Source organism: Gallinula chloropus, assembly GCF_964237585.1.
Source record: "Gallinula chloropus genome assembly, chromosome: 3".
NCBI classification, from domain to species: domain Eukaryota; kingdom Metazoa; phylum Chordata; class Aves; order Gruiformes; family Rallidae; genus Gallinula; species Gallinula chloropus.
This window is the reverse complement of record NC_140087.1, coordinates 30,782,575-30,796,917: the sequence shown is the minus strand read 5'-3', so window position 1 is coordinate 30,796,917 and position 14,343 is coordinate 30,782,575. Positions and strand designations below refer to the sequence as shown.

The window sequence follows — 14,343 nt, the reverse complement described above, 5'->3', positions numbered from 1 at the left end:
CGTAATTGCTTTCCATGAAAGAACTAAATGTTACTTACCAGCTGTTTGTGTTTCAGTACTGTTCAGATTAATAAGTCCAGATAATTTTTCTTCTTCCTCCTTCAGTTTATATCCAAGCCTTTTTACTGTGTCTATGCTTCCACTACACTCACCTAGCAGTTTCATCTGTGTTAACAAATCAAAAAATCCCATCTCAATATGCCTTTTACAGGACTAATTCCATGGAAAACACAAAATACAATGCAGTTTCCAAAATCTTACCAAGGCAGGTCTAAGTGTGCAGGTAAAAAAATACTAGTTTAACAATCTGTCCTGATACTACCAAAATAATATATACGGAGATAATAAAAGTTTACAGTGTAAGTTCAGACTACACAGAAATAACTCAGTGCCACTGTGTCAAATGGTGCTGGATGACTTTAAGTGCCATCTGCTCTAAGCATTAAGACACTATGTCAAAGACACTAGAAGACCTGATACAGAAAATATACATAAGTGTGGAAATCTTACTATGCGTCCAAGCAGCTAATCTTTCAACTCTGTCAGCAAGTTACTTAAATGACTTAGAGGTTTTTCTTCCCAAAGCCTCACAGATTCCATATGGATGCAACTTTGCTTACATGATGTGTGTCTATAATTCATCAGCAAGCTGAATACTGTGCATGAAGCTCTAAAAAACTGCTTTGAAAAGCAGAGGAATTTTAAACAATGATATCATCATTAGATGCATGAAAACACGTATGAGAAGGTACTGTTGGACATGGGAAGAGGTCCAAAAGTAGTAAATGGGAAATTAAATTCTTTCAATTCATGTTCCTGTAATCTTACACTACTGCAAGCACATGAATATCATAAACAACAATAGCACTTGGTTAAAGGTAGCAACCATACAAATGAATAAGTCTTAGAAGCAGTAATATCTAATCACTTTGTTAAAACAGCCATATTGCTTTCAGTAGCAATTCTAAGCTTGGAGCTTATTCAACTTGTGCTCCAAAATATACTCACATATCCTCTGTAACTGGAATCAAGCTCTGGTCCTGTAGGTGTTTTGCTGCGGATGATGTTTTCTGTTTGCTGTATTTGGAAGCGACTGGTGTCTAAGGCCTTGTCCAGCTGCCGGATCTGTGCTTCTATGGAACCAGATTCTCCTGTACCAAACAAAAAAAAAGTGACTGTCACCCAAGTTTTCCCAAAGTTATTTTTATCTTTTGCCCAGGCAGAAGAAATATCAGGAATAGTGTCTAGATTAGACAGCAAAGGAGAAATGTGACAGCATCAGTATGAATGGTACAATGCCAAAGCAAACTGGTAACTAGTTACATTAGAGGGAGTTAGTGACCTTCAGAAGACAAATTACTGTACCAATGAACATGCTTGGTATAAGCACATTATTGAAGAATTCACAGTTTAAAGCGGGCTTGCAAACTATTCTGAAGTGGCCTTTTCCCTCAGAGAATTCCTCATCTCTCTGAAAGGAAAAGTTCTTGTCAAAACATGCTCTAACCTCACTGATTTTGGAGAATGCCTTGCTCCTTTCATAAAACATTATCAAATGAAATCTTGTATCACAAACTCCCGATCCAAATCCATGTTACAACTTGATTTCTCCTCATTTCTCTTTGTGTTACTTCTATCTGCTAAAAATTACTTGAATTTCATTCTATATGAAAGGATCCCATTTGTATGTAATTTTAAAGATTAAAAGTGGTATACAAATGTTAAGCGATACTGTTATAATTATACTGTCAGGGTTCATAGATGACTGGAGGTCTTGAAAGCCCACAAGAAGTCCATGACTTATTTAGACCACCACACCAAGCAACAAAATTTACAGTGTTTTTCCAATTAGGAGTTTGACAAAAATTTTGCTTATCCTATCTACAAGATGGTATTACTCATCTAAGCTGTTTGTAACTCAGATCAACTTTTTTGAAGCAGGACTAACTTGTAATTTCCTTACAGAGGTCAATTTAAGTCTGTGACATGAATTAGCTACAGCCAATCTAACCTGAAGCATGCGTGCTGCAGCCTAGAGGACCACATGAGATCCCTTTATCCATATTCTATCACTATACCTGATTTCCATCTGTTTACAAAGACAGATTGAATTTATTCATAAAGACACAATTAAAAACATGCATAGAGAAGGGAAGCCTTCTGTCCATCTAATTACAGAAAATGGACCCTCTTGGATAGGTTGGGTTTTTTTTCAAACAAAACACCACCTCAACCCAAACGGGGTGAACAAAATGCTCAACATTGTGTTTCCCTCACTTCTTACAAAATTTTCACAGGTCAGAAAGCTATGAACATTTTTCTATATGTACAGCCATTTTTTATGCTCTTAATTAATCATAATATTATTGCAGTAATTTGGGGGAAAAAATGGACAGTGAACCTGGGGTTTGTGCCACAGATGCCGAGATTTTAAGTGTTTGCAATTTCAAATTTCCAGTCAAGTCACTATTTCAAAAGAGGAAAACTGAAATTGTGAGAGAAGGTATTTATTTGTAAGTGTATCTAATCCCTCTGAGGTAATTGTGTAAAAATGCAATGAAAAAAGAAAAATCTTCCTGTATAAAACACTAAGATAAAGACATTGAACTATAGTACTACACCTTGGCAACTAACCTAAAAGTTTCTAAGTAATAATCCAAGCTGTGTCTGTGCTAAAGACATAAGTGCCTCTCCCTGGAGATATTCAGGGTCAGTCTTGATGGGGCTCTGAGCAACCTGATGTGGTGAAGATGTCCCTGGTTACTGCAGTGGGGTTCGACTAGGTGGCCTTTAAAAGTCCCTTCCAACCTTACACATTCTATGATTCTGTAAGTGCAAAATGGAAAAATTAGGTTTTGTGCCATATCTCTTCATTCTGCCTTAATCTTTGTAGAAACCATTCCTCTCTCAGAGACATAACAAAGTATTAAATTCTGCTGAGGGACTTTAGAGAATAAAGACCAGTCAGAGTAATTTACTGATCAGTTTAGTCTAGTTAGCCAAGGTGAGAGGGTGAATATGTCAAACACTGTTTCATCCATGCACCTATTAATACCTTTAAGCAGTAGGAAAGCAGGATGCTTCTACATTAACATGCCAATGCTGCCATGTAAGAAACATTTATCTGGCAAGTTGTGAGAAGTATAGCAGACGCGAAGAGGAGACAGAAGTTATGCTTGTGCACTGTGGTATTTGCATCTGGCTATGCTCAGTCTTTTTTGATGCCTACCAGAGGAACTTTTAAGTGCATTTTCTGTGAGTGTTATATAGGCCTCAAGGGTTTCAGGGATCTCTACATCTGAAAAAATAAAAGCACAATCTAAATGGACAGATCAGCAATGGCTGTCTCCTTATGATGGGAGTTCTTTACATGGGATGGAATATACAAACTGTTCCAATAGCAAACATCTTTTCTGAAGAAGGAAAAAAGATGAAGACTGAAACACAGTCAGCCTGCTACAAAGTGTCTCAATATCCAGGCAACCCTGACTCTTTTCAGAACAATGACCTGGAAAGCAAAAGACAGCCACAAGATCAGAGTATAACGTACCACTATGTCTTCCCCCAAACTGGCTGCATTCAGGCACTCATTAAGATTTATTACACAAAGCACATACACTTAGAAAGGATTTCCAACTTCACTGGAGAGCAAGACCCAAGATCCCACCTCAGGCTGAACACTCATTTGCTGGACTCTTGCCTGGCCAAGGACTAAGTTAAGATTTACTTAAACATTTTATGATTTTGTCTGTGGATGTCTCCCACAGCATTTCTTCAGCAGTTTGTTCTGCACTCCTTGCCATATCCAGTATAGTTTCTTCTAGTCAGAATAACTTATGATACATTGCTGTTACAGATGACAGATCCCATCTGGCAGGCCACAAGCACAGACACACACATCCAATTCCCTGTCATATCACATATGCCTTTGAGATTTTCCAAGGCTGTAGTCACCCAGGAATCTCCACCACTGGGTCTACAGCCAGAAGGCCACTGGGATCACTTAGGGAAAGCTATTTAAAATCTTCAGGAGCTATTTAAAGTACTTTTCCATAAGCATCTTGGCCAAGAAACCACACGTGTAACATTTGCTGCTTTTCACTAGGAGAGAACAGGACGCACACTTTGCCGCCATACCTGCTATACCAGCAGCTCCTCTCAGGTAGAAATCCTTCTCTTGTCCTCTGTCTTCTTCCTCAGAATGCAGCCCCCGTGAAACAGCTGTCTCTAGGTCTCTGCTAAGGTCGTAGTCATGATCCCACTCCAGAGGAATGGAGTCCACACTTGCAGGGGTATCTCGCCCTGATCGCTCGCTTCTCACCGGCTGGGAAAGATGCAGCGAAAGGTTGGAAGAGGGGTGCGGAGAGAGAATGCTGTCTGCAGATTTGTCATGCCAGTGTATGTCAGAGAGATCTGCTGATTCATCCAGATCCACCTCTCTGTCAGAGAGGTCGTGTTCGTCGTCTGTCAGCTAGAAGCATAATGCAAACAGAACGGATCAGTGAAATGTGCAGAGGCACTGCATGGTCAGCCTGGGTCAGTGAGGTAAAGTAGCATTAGGCAACTGTCAGGATGGGGTTTCCATTTCTTTTTCCATGTCTTTTGCACTTGCCCTTTGTTATTTTGAAGTGCACTAAAAAACCTTAAAGCAACAATAACAAAAATTCATAAGCAAATATCTCCAGGCTTTTTACAGATGCCACTGCAAAGCAGGCATCAAGTGTAAGAAAACTCTGGAATCAAGTCATAGAAAGCATAAATGACCTTTGTAGTGACTGATGCTTTCATTATATTCTTTCATATTTTGAAACTGCTGGGTTTTGTTCCTTTCCTTCAGCAGGATTTGAGCTACCAAAAATCATTGTGCTCTGACTTATTCAACTGTATATTAATTTGTGGAGACAAATTTCTGTTTCTTCTCATGGGGAGAGGCATTTTATCAACATGCTCAAAACAGAACTCAGCTGCCAATTAAACTATCTGACAGGGCATGGAGATGTTCTTATTACTTGTACCACACTGCTACTCCCATTAATAAAGTATTATAAATCTCCAATTTGCATGGATTTTCATGATGATTTACAAAAAAACAGATCTGGTGAGTTTGCTCTCTGCACAGGACATAAATGGTGTATGATGGAGGCAGATGGTCAGAGTTGTAACAAGATTAAAACACAGGATTTTTTTGAAAGTTACAGAGGGGTTTTTTTTTAATTAATTTGAACATCTTTCCCTCTCTCCTCATCCTCACACTTGTAAAATGGCAGCAAAACAAATAAATACATATATATGTAAGTATACACACAGGAAGGCGTATGAGTTTCTTGTGATAGCGTTCCACACGTCCGAAGACCTCTTGACAGTAACGACGCAGCTCATCTAGTTCTTCTTCAATGACAGCTGCATCCAAGGGCTCACTTTTCTCAATGAGTTGCTCACCCTGCACAATTATCTGCTCAATTTTATTATTATTCAGTGAAATTTCTTGCTGGAAAGCCTAAATGAAAGAAAAGCCCATGCTTTATCAAAGAAATCAACATTACATCAACCTAAGCTATTAAGGATGCAAGTCTTGGAGTTTTTCAGCAAGAATGGTGTGGGTAACAAACAGGGATCATTCCAAATACTCAAGCATGAACAACAACGAGCAATTAAATTTATCATTCCACAGGTTTTCTTACCAAAACCAATGATATTTCATGGTTTACCATCTCATTCCTCACTTCTTGTATTTGGAAAGAAAGCTTTTCTCTAAACAAGCCATGCCCATGACCAAATGTCTAGAATGAACACAGATGCTAAAAAGCTAGCACACTGGAAATTTGGATAACACAACATTTGATATTTTTCTCTCCCAATAATAACTTTTCTGATACAGAAATGGTTGACAAATGTAGTAATTCTTAGGTGTCAGCAATAATGGAGACCTTACACGAACAATTTTATTGACATTTCCTCTTTTGACTGGGGACTGGAGTTCAGAAAACCCTGGGGTTTTCTGCAAGTTTTTCACAGTGCAAAGATCCTCCACTCTGGCAGAAAAGTACTAATTGAAACTTGACATAGCCCATAACTTCTGAGGTTGAAGTCAGTCCACAAGGAAGAGACTGTATCAGGCTGCAGTTTTGCATAATGTTTTTAAAATTCTTTTCCCACCATGAATGTTTATATACCTTCTCTCATCCCTCCATGCATTATGATTCGATCATTCTTTACCTTAAGTTGCTTTATCTTTGCTTGGACATCACACTCTGAGAAATGCTCAATGTTGGTCAACTGCAGGTCCATCTCAGTTAGCCATACCAGGATGCTGTCACGTGCTGTCTCAAACTCCTCACGCTGGCCAATAAAATGCTGGGGGGTGAAAATGAGTGGAATGAAATAATCAGACAACTCAAAAAACTCCAGCAATAGTGGTTCTCTGAAAGAATAGCTTTCATGCCTTTCAAATCTAATCTAAACTCAGTACACAGTCTTTCATTTCTCACACACTTTCTAAGGTTGTCTTTTCAGCAACATCATGTACAACTGCAATTAGCTGGCCACCAGGCATTTCCCTACAGACTTCATGCTTTGCTCAAAGTGAACCAATAAGTTCCCTTCCTCTTCCAAAGGTAGAAATCCCTTCAAAAACACTGCAAATGTCATTACACTGGAATCTTCTGGATTATGCCTGATTTGTAAGAACAGTAGTGAAACTGAAGGCCTTAAAACCAGAAAAATACTTTTAGCCTGCGCAGGATGGAGGTAACTCGCTTCTGTAAGTTGTCCCATCTCTGGTTCCCCTCATGAACCATCTGCTTGAGGCTGCAGTCAGAGTCAGTGCGGTTCTCTCGGGCCAGACGGCGATATTGTTTATTGATCAGTTCCAGCTGAGTCAGACTTTCATGCACTTGCCTCTGGAAGGCCTAAAGCAATTTGAACAAAAGACACAGTTTTTAATTATTGCTATCAGGATACATATATAATTGTCTCCCTTTATTTTGACCCTGCTGCTACATTCTGACCTGCATTAGCTGTTAGCTGTGGATATAGACATCTCTCAAGGGCTATCCCTATAAAGAGGCTGCCTTCTGATAAAAATGAGCGAAAAAAAGAAAAAACTTTAAAAACTGACAGATGACTGAATGAGACGTTGCAACATGAATACCTGTTACAATGGCAAAATCATCACAAAAGGAAAAAAAAAAGACTCCCCTTCCTATTCAATCATAGCCTTTGTATTTGAAAACAGAAACACAAACAATGAATATGAAGCGTTTTTTTAAAGATGAACAGAAATCCAAGATTCCTGTGGCTCCATTGGATTTCTTTACACATACTGAATTTACTGAAGTGCAAACATTGGAGAGGTTTGAGCAATTGTTTATTCTGAGTGTTACCAAAAATAGCAGAAAATGGTACTGAAGGAATCATCTTTTTATATTCAGTATACTGGTACACAAACAAGTTCTGCCTTAAAATTTTCACAGAAAGAATATTTCATGAACACCCATAGCAACTTTATGCCTGGGAAAGTGCCCCCACCAGTGCTTCCTGTACTGTTTCTACTGTTACAAATGCCTCAGTCACCCAGCTGGGGAGCAAGGACAGCAGGGGACTTAGTCCGTGAGTTTCATGTTGTGACTAGCAGTCACAAAGTGAGCTGGAGAAAGCACCTTGTAAGGAGCTGACTGAATTAATCCACCCAATAATAATAATAAAGAATAATTTTTCAGAAAAAAAGTATTTCTACATTATCACAGAAACAGAGAAGCAATCAATGAATGAAAGAATTAAAACCTCATATTACACCAGCTGTCTCTTGAATACAATTAGCTTTTGTATCCCATTGTACTTTTAAATCTTGATCTCACAATGCAAGTGAACCATCAATCTCTCCCAACACCACCTTTAGTAAGGACCAGAGAAGTGTGATAGGTAGTGTATTTCTGTACAGAAATTTTCATTACATTCAGCTAACACATAAGTTTTCAACATAAACAAAACGTACTCTTCATATTGCACCAGTCAAAGATAAAATGAAATAAGCACGTTTCTACTGCAATAACAGAGACAAAAGCAAAGAAGCTGGTTTGAAAAAAAGATGAAAGTGTGTGGAGTCCTCCCAGTATAACTATGCCCCCTATTAAACGCAGATCAAACTGGGTAGGGGTCAACCCAGAAGGAGCAGACCAAGCTTGAAGCTAGAGTAAAAAGCTCAGTAGAACTGAATTCACTTAAAATTGTACAAGGATGCAATTCGCATATCGGAGGCACAAATCTAACTGCATTTACTAGGACCATGATATCTGAAAGTGTGCAGCTGTTGTTTCACCTGTTACCAAGACTTGTCCAGTAAAAGAACAGCTGTGTATTTGTCTTCCGTTTTTCCACTCAGCTACACAAGTATTCATCTGTTGCATTCCTGAAATCCCTTTTCATGTCTCTATAAACTAATGCAGAGGAAAGAGTTTGATTTTGTATAGTGAAATCAGTGAGAACCATCTCTGACCTCTGTGCTTTGGAACAGAAATATTCTTACACGGTCTACTGGGCTGTTTTTCATTATTTTCATTTTTTGGGGTTGGTTTGTTGGGTTTTTTTTTGAGGGGGTGTTGTTCTTTTTCGGTGTTTTTTTTTTTTACTTCAGCTGTAGATATGGAGGGGAAATAAAACCAGAAAAATAAGTCTAGTTGAAACAGAAACCTGTTTCAGTTTGTATATATGGCTGACTTTATACTGACATCACAGTGAAGCTGCTGAATTTGAACACTATAACTTGTTGCTTTCATTCCTGCTTTTGGGTATTTGTAGGAACTAGGTGCTCGAGGAAAAAGAAGAGAAAAACTGAAAACCAAACTGTGGGGAAATCAGGCTTCTGGAGATGCAGCTAAACTGTTCTCTTTGCAGCTCATACCTGCTGACACTATGTAGACAGAAAAAATTCCACAAGTCTGCAGAAGAGGGAAGGTCAGCATAAGGGCTGATGTTCAATGAATCAGACTTTGGGCAAAAGTCAGATCAGCTGTAAAAATCAAAGACAGCCAAGATGTTTTTGGTACTGTTTCTCAGTCACAGACTCACTAAATAAGAGGTTAGATTCTCATCACTGAATAAAGAGACGATGAGAAGGGTGTCTGACACAGAGTACTTGTGTCCAGGAAGGAAACATTTTTATACTATGGCAACCTAGCTCACCATAATGAAGTCTGGCAGAGTTTAACAACAAAACCTGGCCAGCACTTAGAGCAATGTGAATGTCGATTGTAAAACTTGAATCAGTGCTTCATGGGTTGCTTTTGAATTAAATATTAATACAAAAAAGCATTAACTGGTCTTCGACGTTGTTTAAAATTTGCATTTCTTATTCACAGCAAAGACTTTGCAGCACCTGTTTACAGAACTGCCTTAAAAAAAATATATGTTCTTTTCCTTCAGAATTATTTTTCCTCTCTCATCCTTGCAAATATCAAAGCGAGCAAAAGAGTTTCCCCTGTGACTAGCCACACGCTGTGTGTGTGCATGCTTTATGTACAGGTATACACTCTACTGTAGTAGACAGAAGAAGTTATGTAACAAGCCCTTAAGCATTGATGGAATTGACAGCTTGTCAGTTTTGAAGCATAGACTTCTAAGCCATGAGGGACACCATGTGGACACATAGCAACAGTTGCACAAACATGAATCTCAGATGTTAGGATTTAAAATAGGGATACGGAACATTGTATGGAACGGGAGGAGTTCAGAGGGCTGGTTTTGGAGAGTTACAGAAGGGAGGGATAAAATCAAAGCAAAAGCTAAAACACACAGCATGCATTTGAAGAGGAACTTGGCGAAGGGAGATTTATGGATGCTGTGGAGCACCTATTAACTGGACATATTCAACATTTCAGAAATAACAAAGGCAAGAAATCTAACTTTGGTGAACAATCAGGAAGTGAGAATGGATCAATTTATTAGCATTTTCAGTTGCCACCTTCCACTGTTTTTTCATCCTAGAAACCTGCTGCTGAAGGCAGCTACAAAACCATCAACTCCACTACATCAATATAGTGCCTTTGCTGAATGACTTGTGCATGGGAAGGAAGACCACCAGCTGGCTGCTGTAATACGATCAGTAGGTATTAAATTTTGGCTACTATAAATCACCTCAAATTTCTTCAGTTCTTCCTTAGCCACCGTGTAAATTACACCAGAGGAGCTTGGGAAAGCAGCTGTCCTCTCAGAGCTTTTTAGCCAGTCTTCAAATCTGGAGTAGTCATCCAAAAACTTTTGCCATAGCCGCCACGTCTCTTCAATTCTGCAATAGATAATGGAAAATGGGGAATGCTCAGACTGAAGGCCAGCTGACCTCCAGAACTTTAAATAATCATCCACAATAGCAAACTAGTGCCTCACCAGACAATAACTGATTCTTAATCTAACTCAGACAGCTGGGCTGATAAACAAACCACAGGGAAAGCTGGTTCATTCCAGACTGAGCTAGAACAAGATGATGGCATTTTTTTTTTAATGCATCTAATTTTGGAACTCATATAAAGAGAAAGTTACAAGTATGCAATAGGAACTCTAAAAATCTGAGCACATGACAAATAACTTCTGAAATACAGTCCCAGTACAGGTGTCTAAGCCAGTATTTTAGAGATTAGAAATTCCGCACTAGCTTCAGCTACAGAACTTTTTCTTATAGAAATCTAGAAATGTTGTAGCACATATTTTCAAGTTCTCAGTCATTCTGCACTGTAAAGGGACACGAACTTTTATTGTTTTTATATTCACCATCAAGTGATAAAATGGTATCTCTCAATATACACTGTAAACATATTTACATTTTAAAAGTTAAAAGTCATTCCAACATTTAAAAATACCCCACTTGACTTCAATGGAATATGTAAAAATAGTGGCTGACTCTTGATCCTGAAACCAAATTGGCTTAATACTCAGACTGTAAAATCCCAAGAACTTCAACACCACTTCATTCAAAATAACAGATCTTTTTTGGGGATAGGTTGTATTACAGCAGAACTTTGTCTGCTATTACATACAGCACACATCTTTCCCAAATCTTTGATACGAAGGTCTGAAAACCACCTGACCCATGCAGAATTTATGCATGGATTATATATTGTTTAACCTGAAGTTTGACATGTGGAAAGTTGCTGCCTAATACGAATAACTGTTTCTAGTAAAATAAAGATCCTAAGTACTGATAGCTCAGTTGGCTTACTGGTACAAATCCACTCATAGCAGAATGTGTATTGCAGGGAAGTAAAATAGAGTTCAGTGCATTGTTCCTCATTAACTTAAACCAGTTCAGAATTAATTTCCTGGGCACAAAGGTATGATGAGCCTCAATATTTTCAAGACAGATTGTCTCAAAGATAGTACTTGGGCTGTATTTATACATATACACCATGTAAGAATTACGGTGGCAATAGTCTAAAATTACTTAAAGGTAGCAATCTGTGGATATAGAGCAGCACAACTTTAAAACAACTGTTTTTCCCCCCATAAAATAAAGAAAACCTTTATTAAATATATTAGGAATACCCCACAAACCTAGTGATCACATAAAGTTCAATCCAGCATTTTGATAAATAGTCAACTTTACCTAGAATTCTTGATACAACTGTGTAAAAACCACAGAATTCAGATTCGTAACTTAAACCACTATAGAATGATAGATTCATAGAATCATAGAATGTGTTAGATTGGAAGGAACCTTTAAAGGCCACCTAGTCCAACTTCACTGCAGTAACCAGGGACATCTTCACCAGATCTGGTTGCTCAGAGCCCCATCAAGCTTGACCCTGAATATCGCCATGGTTGGGGCCTCCACTACCTCTCTGGGAAATTCTTTTCAATATAGAAAATATATTATTTTCAACATAGAAAAGATCTTCACGAGTATAAGAGTTCAAACAATTAAACGTGTATTAATACTGCTCAGCACTGGCATTGGCCCAATCTAGCCTGTGTCCTTATGGCTATGAAAATCACCCATGCTATCCTAGATGGGAATAGAAATCAATAGATCTTCTGGATATCATGGGTATGCAGTTTACAGATGGTCCAAGACCATGTGGTAAACGAGACCACACACAAGACTTGCTCAGCAAAGCTAAGGTGGGCAGATGAGGAAATTCCGGACAAGGGTTCGGTCCTAAAGTTCTTCCAAATAAAGAAAATCAGACATAAGAGGAAACTGTTGAGGAACATTGGTTTCATGAAAACTCCTGGAATAACACTCCACCTATTTGGTAACTAGTTTCCCCACCAGTCTCATCAGTAGCTATAGGGTAACCTGAGGTCTTACAACTCTCCCTTTTAAGTCACATTTTCTACAGCTCTTGGAGTTACTGCTATCATCTAAACTTTCTCTAGTTTCTCTCTCACCACTTGCATGAAGCATGGGAAATTAGATATCATTCAATCATGAGAAAATTTGATAATTCATATCTGTACCTTGTATAAAAGCACATGCAAATGCAACACAAAAGGTCTTTATTTCCCCCACAGTACAACAGCTATTGGCTTTTATTCAGCGTGGGATCTTTTACTGACCCTTACACCATTTTCTTTAGTACTGTCACCTTGTAACATACATCCTATCCTGTATTTGTGCCTGTGAATAAAACACTAATTTGTAGGTATTTTAGACTTACTTAAGTCGCCTTTCCATTGACATTGCACAAATGTTCCTCCACCTTCTGTCCAGATTGCGTGTAGCCTGCTGGATAGAGTCACACTCTGCTTCTGTGGCACAAGCATCGCAATCATGAAGAAGCACTTCACACAGATTAAGAACAGATGCCACTCCGGTGCTGTGTTTCTCTATGTCCCTCTGAAGCTCCTGCAGGTGCAGAAATTAATTCTTAAGAAAAATTGCAGAGCATTTATAAACAGTAATGTGTATCTCTTCTAGTTATTAAAAAGAACAAAAAGAAAACAGAAAAAAAAAGAAAAAAAAAAGAAACAAAAGAAAAAAAGAAAAAAAGAAAAAGAAAAAAAAGAAAAAGCCCAAAAACTTGCAAATAGGAGAAAAGCATCCAATGAATACCTATTAAGGGACTGCATCTGCACAAGTAATGTTGCAATGTTATCAATGAGGCCAGGACAACCTGGCAGCATGCACAGCTCTCCCAGGGACTACAAACACCAAACCATCACCTGGGGCAAACTGACGGAGCTCTGCATGCTCAGCTGAGCATCTTTCACATCCATTTAATCAAAATCACCAGTAAGTGGTATAATTATTCCTAACCCTTTCCCATTATCACAGTGAATGTAAAGCTGAAGTTAGTAAGAGAAGTTTGACAATAAAATATGTCACTGGAAGGGTTTGGTAGAGGTGTGCTTTATGAACCTACCATTCCCCAGCTGAGCTTGCTGCCATGTGGCATGTTTGACACAGAGATCAGCAGCAGTGCATGTTGAACAATGCATTTCTAGTAGGAAATTTTTCTTCCTTCAGCTTGTCATTAGAAATGGAAAAGGAAAATTCAGGACAGCTAAAGAAAATGCACTTATGCTGCATTAACACTCGTTACATGTGTTCGGTGTTACTTCTCCTGTTGTTTTCTTGGTTTGCAGTGGCTTGTCCTACACTGATGCTAATCTTCCGTCCTGAAGCAATGCTTCAGCTTCAGTTTTGAACTACAGGTTCAAGTTAAAACAAGCCATAAAAGCAACTGGCTACTGCTATTGGATCAGTGTAAGGAAAAGAAATCCTGCTTGACTTCTGCCTGCATTTGCAATGAACCATCATAATACTAGATAGAAAAATAAGGGTGGACAGTATCAAGCCAAGAAAACATAATTCCAATAGTAACAAAGAAGTACTAAGGTGACCACAGTAAAAGGTGATACATTGCATCTAGAACACTGTGTTCACCTATGATTCAAGTGAAAAATTGAAATATTAAGTCACTTAGAAATGTGGAAGTTTATTTAGGAGAACAAGAACTTGGCAGCTTTAGGATAAGTACAGATAACTGTTCTTTATAATTTTGCTAGTTAAGTAAATTATAACTTGCAAAGTGAAATACAGTGTCAAAATATTGTGTCTACACACATTTAAGATCTAGCTAGAGGAACTTTTCTTACAACTAGCAATATGATGTTCTGAAAATGCCTTCCAGCAGGAAATGAGATCTAAATGCAGAATCTAAAAACCTCAGAAAATTTTAAATGGAGCAAGGTCAACTTGTATCAACCATCTGAATTGGTTGTTTGTGATAGCTGGGGTTGGACTCAATGAATTAATCTATTTCCTCTTCTCATTTATGAAACAGGCTATTTTGTGAACATCTACATGAGACCATCAAGTGGAAAATCACAATGTTTTCTTCCTCAGCACTG

General features: G+C 38.4%; 1 protein-coding gene across 5 annotated transcripts in view; it reads right to left on the bottom strand.

Annotated features, from left to right (window-relative positions):
• The window catches only part of SYNE1 (spectrin repeat containing nuclear envelope protein 1), a gene marked incomplete at its 5' end in the record, with an annotated part of 299,290 nt that overhangs the window by 14,913 nt on the left and 270,034 nt on the right, over positions 1-14,343 (bottom strand). For all 5 annotated transcript variants that reach the window (XM_084262132.1, XM_084262133.1, XM_084262136.1 and 2 more), the window contains 9 exons: positions 39-165; positions 1,009-1,151; positions 3,230-3,298; positions 4,138-4,471; positions 5,306-5,497; positions 6,217-6,354; positions 6,726-6,908; positions 10,132-10,282; positions 12,648-12,835. In XM_084262132.1, the coding sequence (XP_084118258.1) occupies positions 39-165; positions 1,009-1,151; positions 3,230-3,298; positions 4,138-4,471; positions 5,306-5,497; positions 6,217-6,354; positions 6,726-6,908; positions 10,132-10,282; positions 12,648-12,835 (1,525 nt within the window). The remainder of the gene's footprint in view (positions 1-38; positions 166-1,008; positions 1,152-3,229; positions 3,299-4,137; positions 4,472-5,305; positions 5,498-6,216; positions 6,355-6,725; positions 6,909-10,131; positions 10,283-12,647; positions 12,836-14,343) is intronic.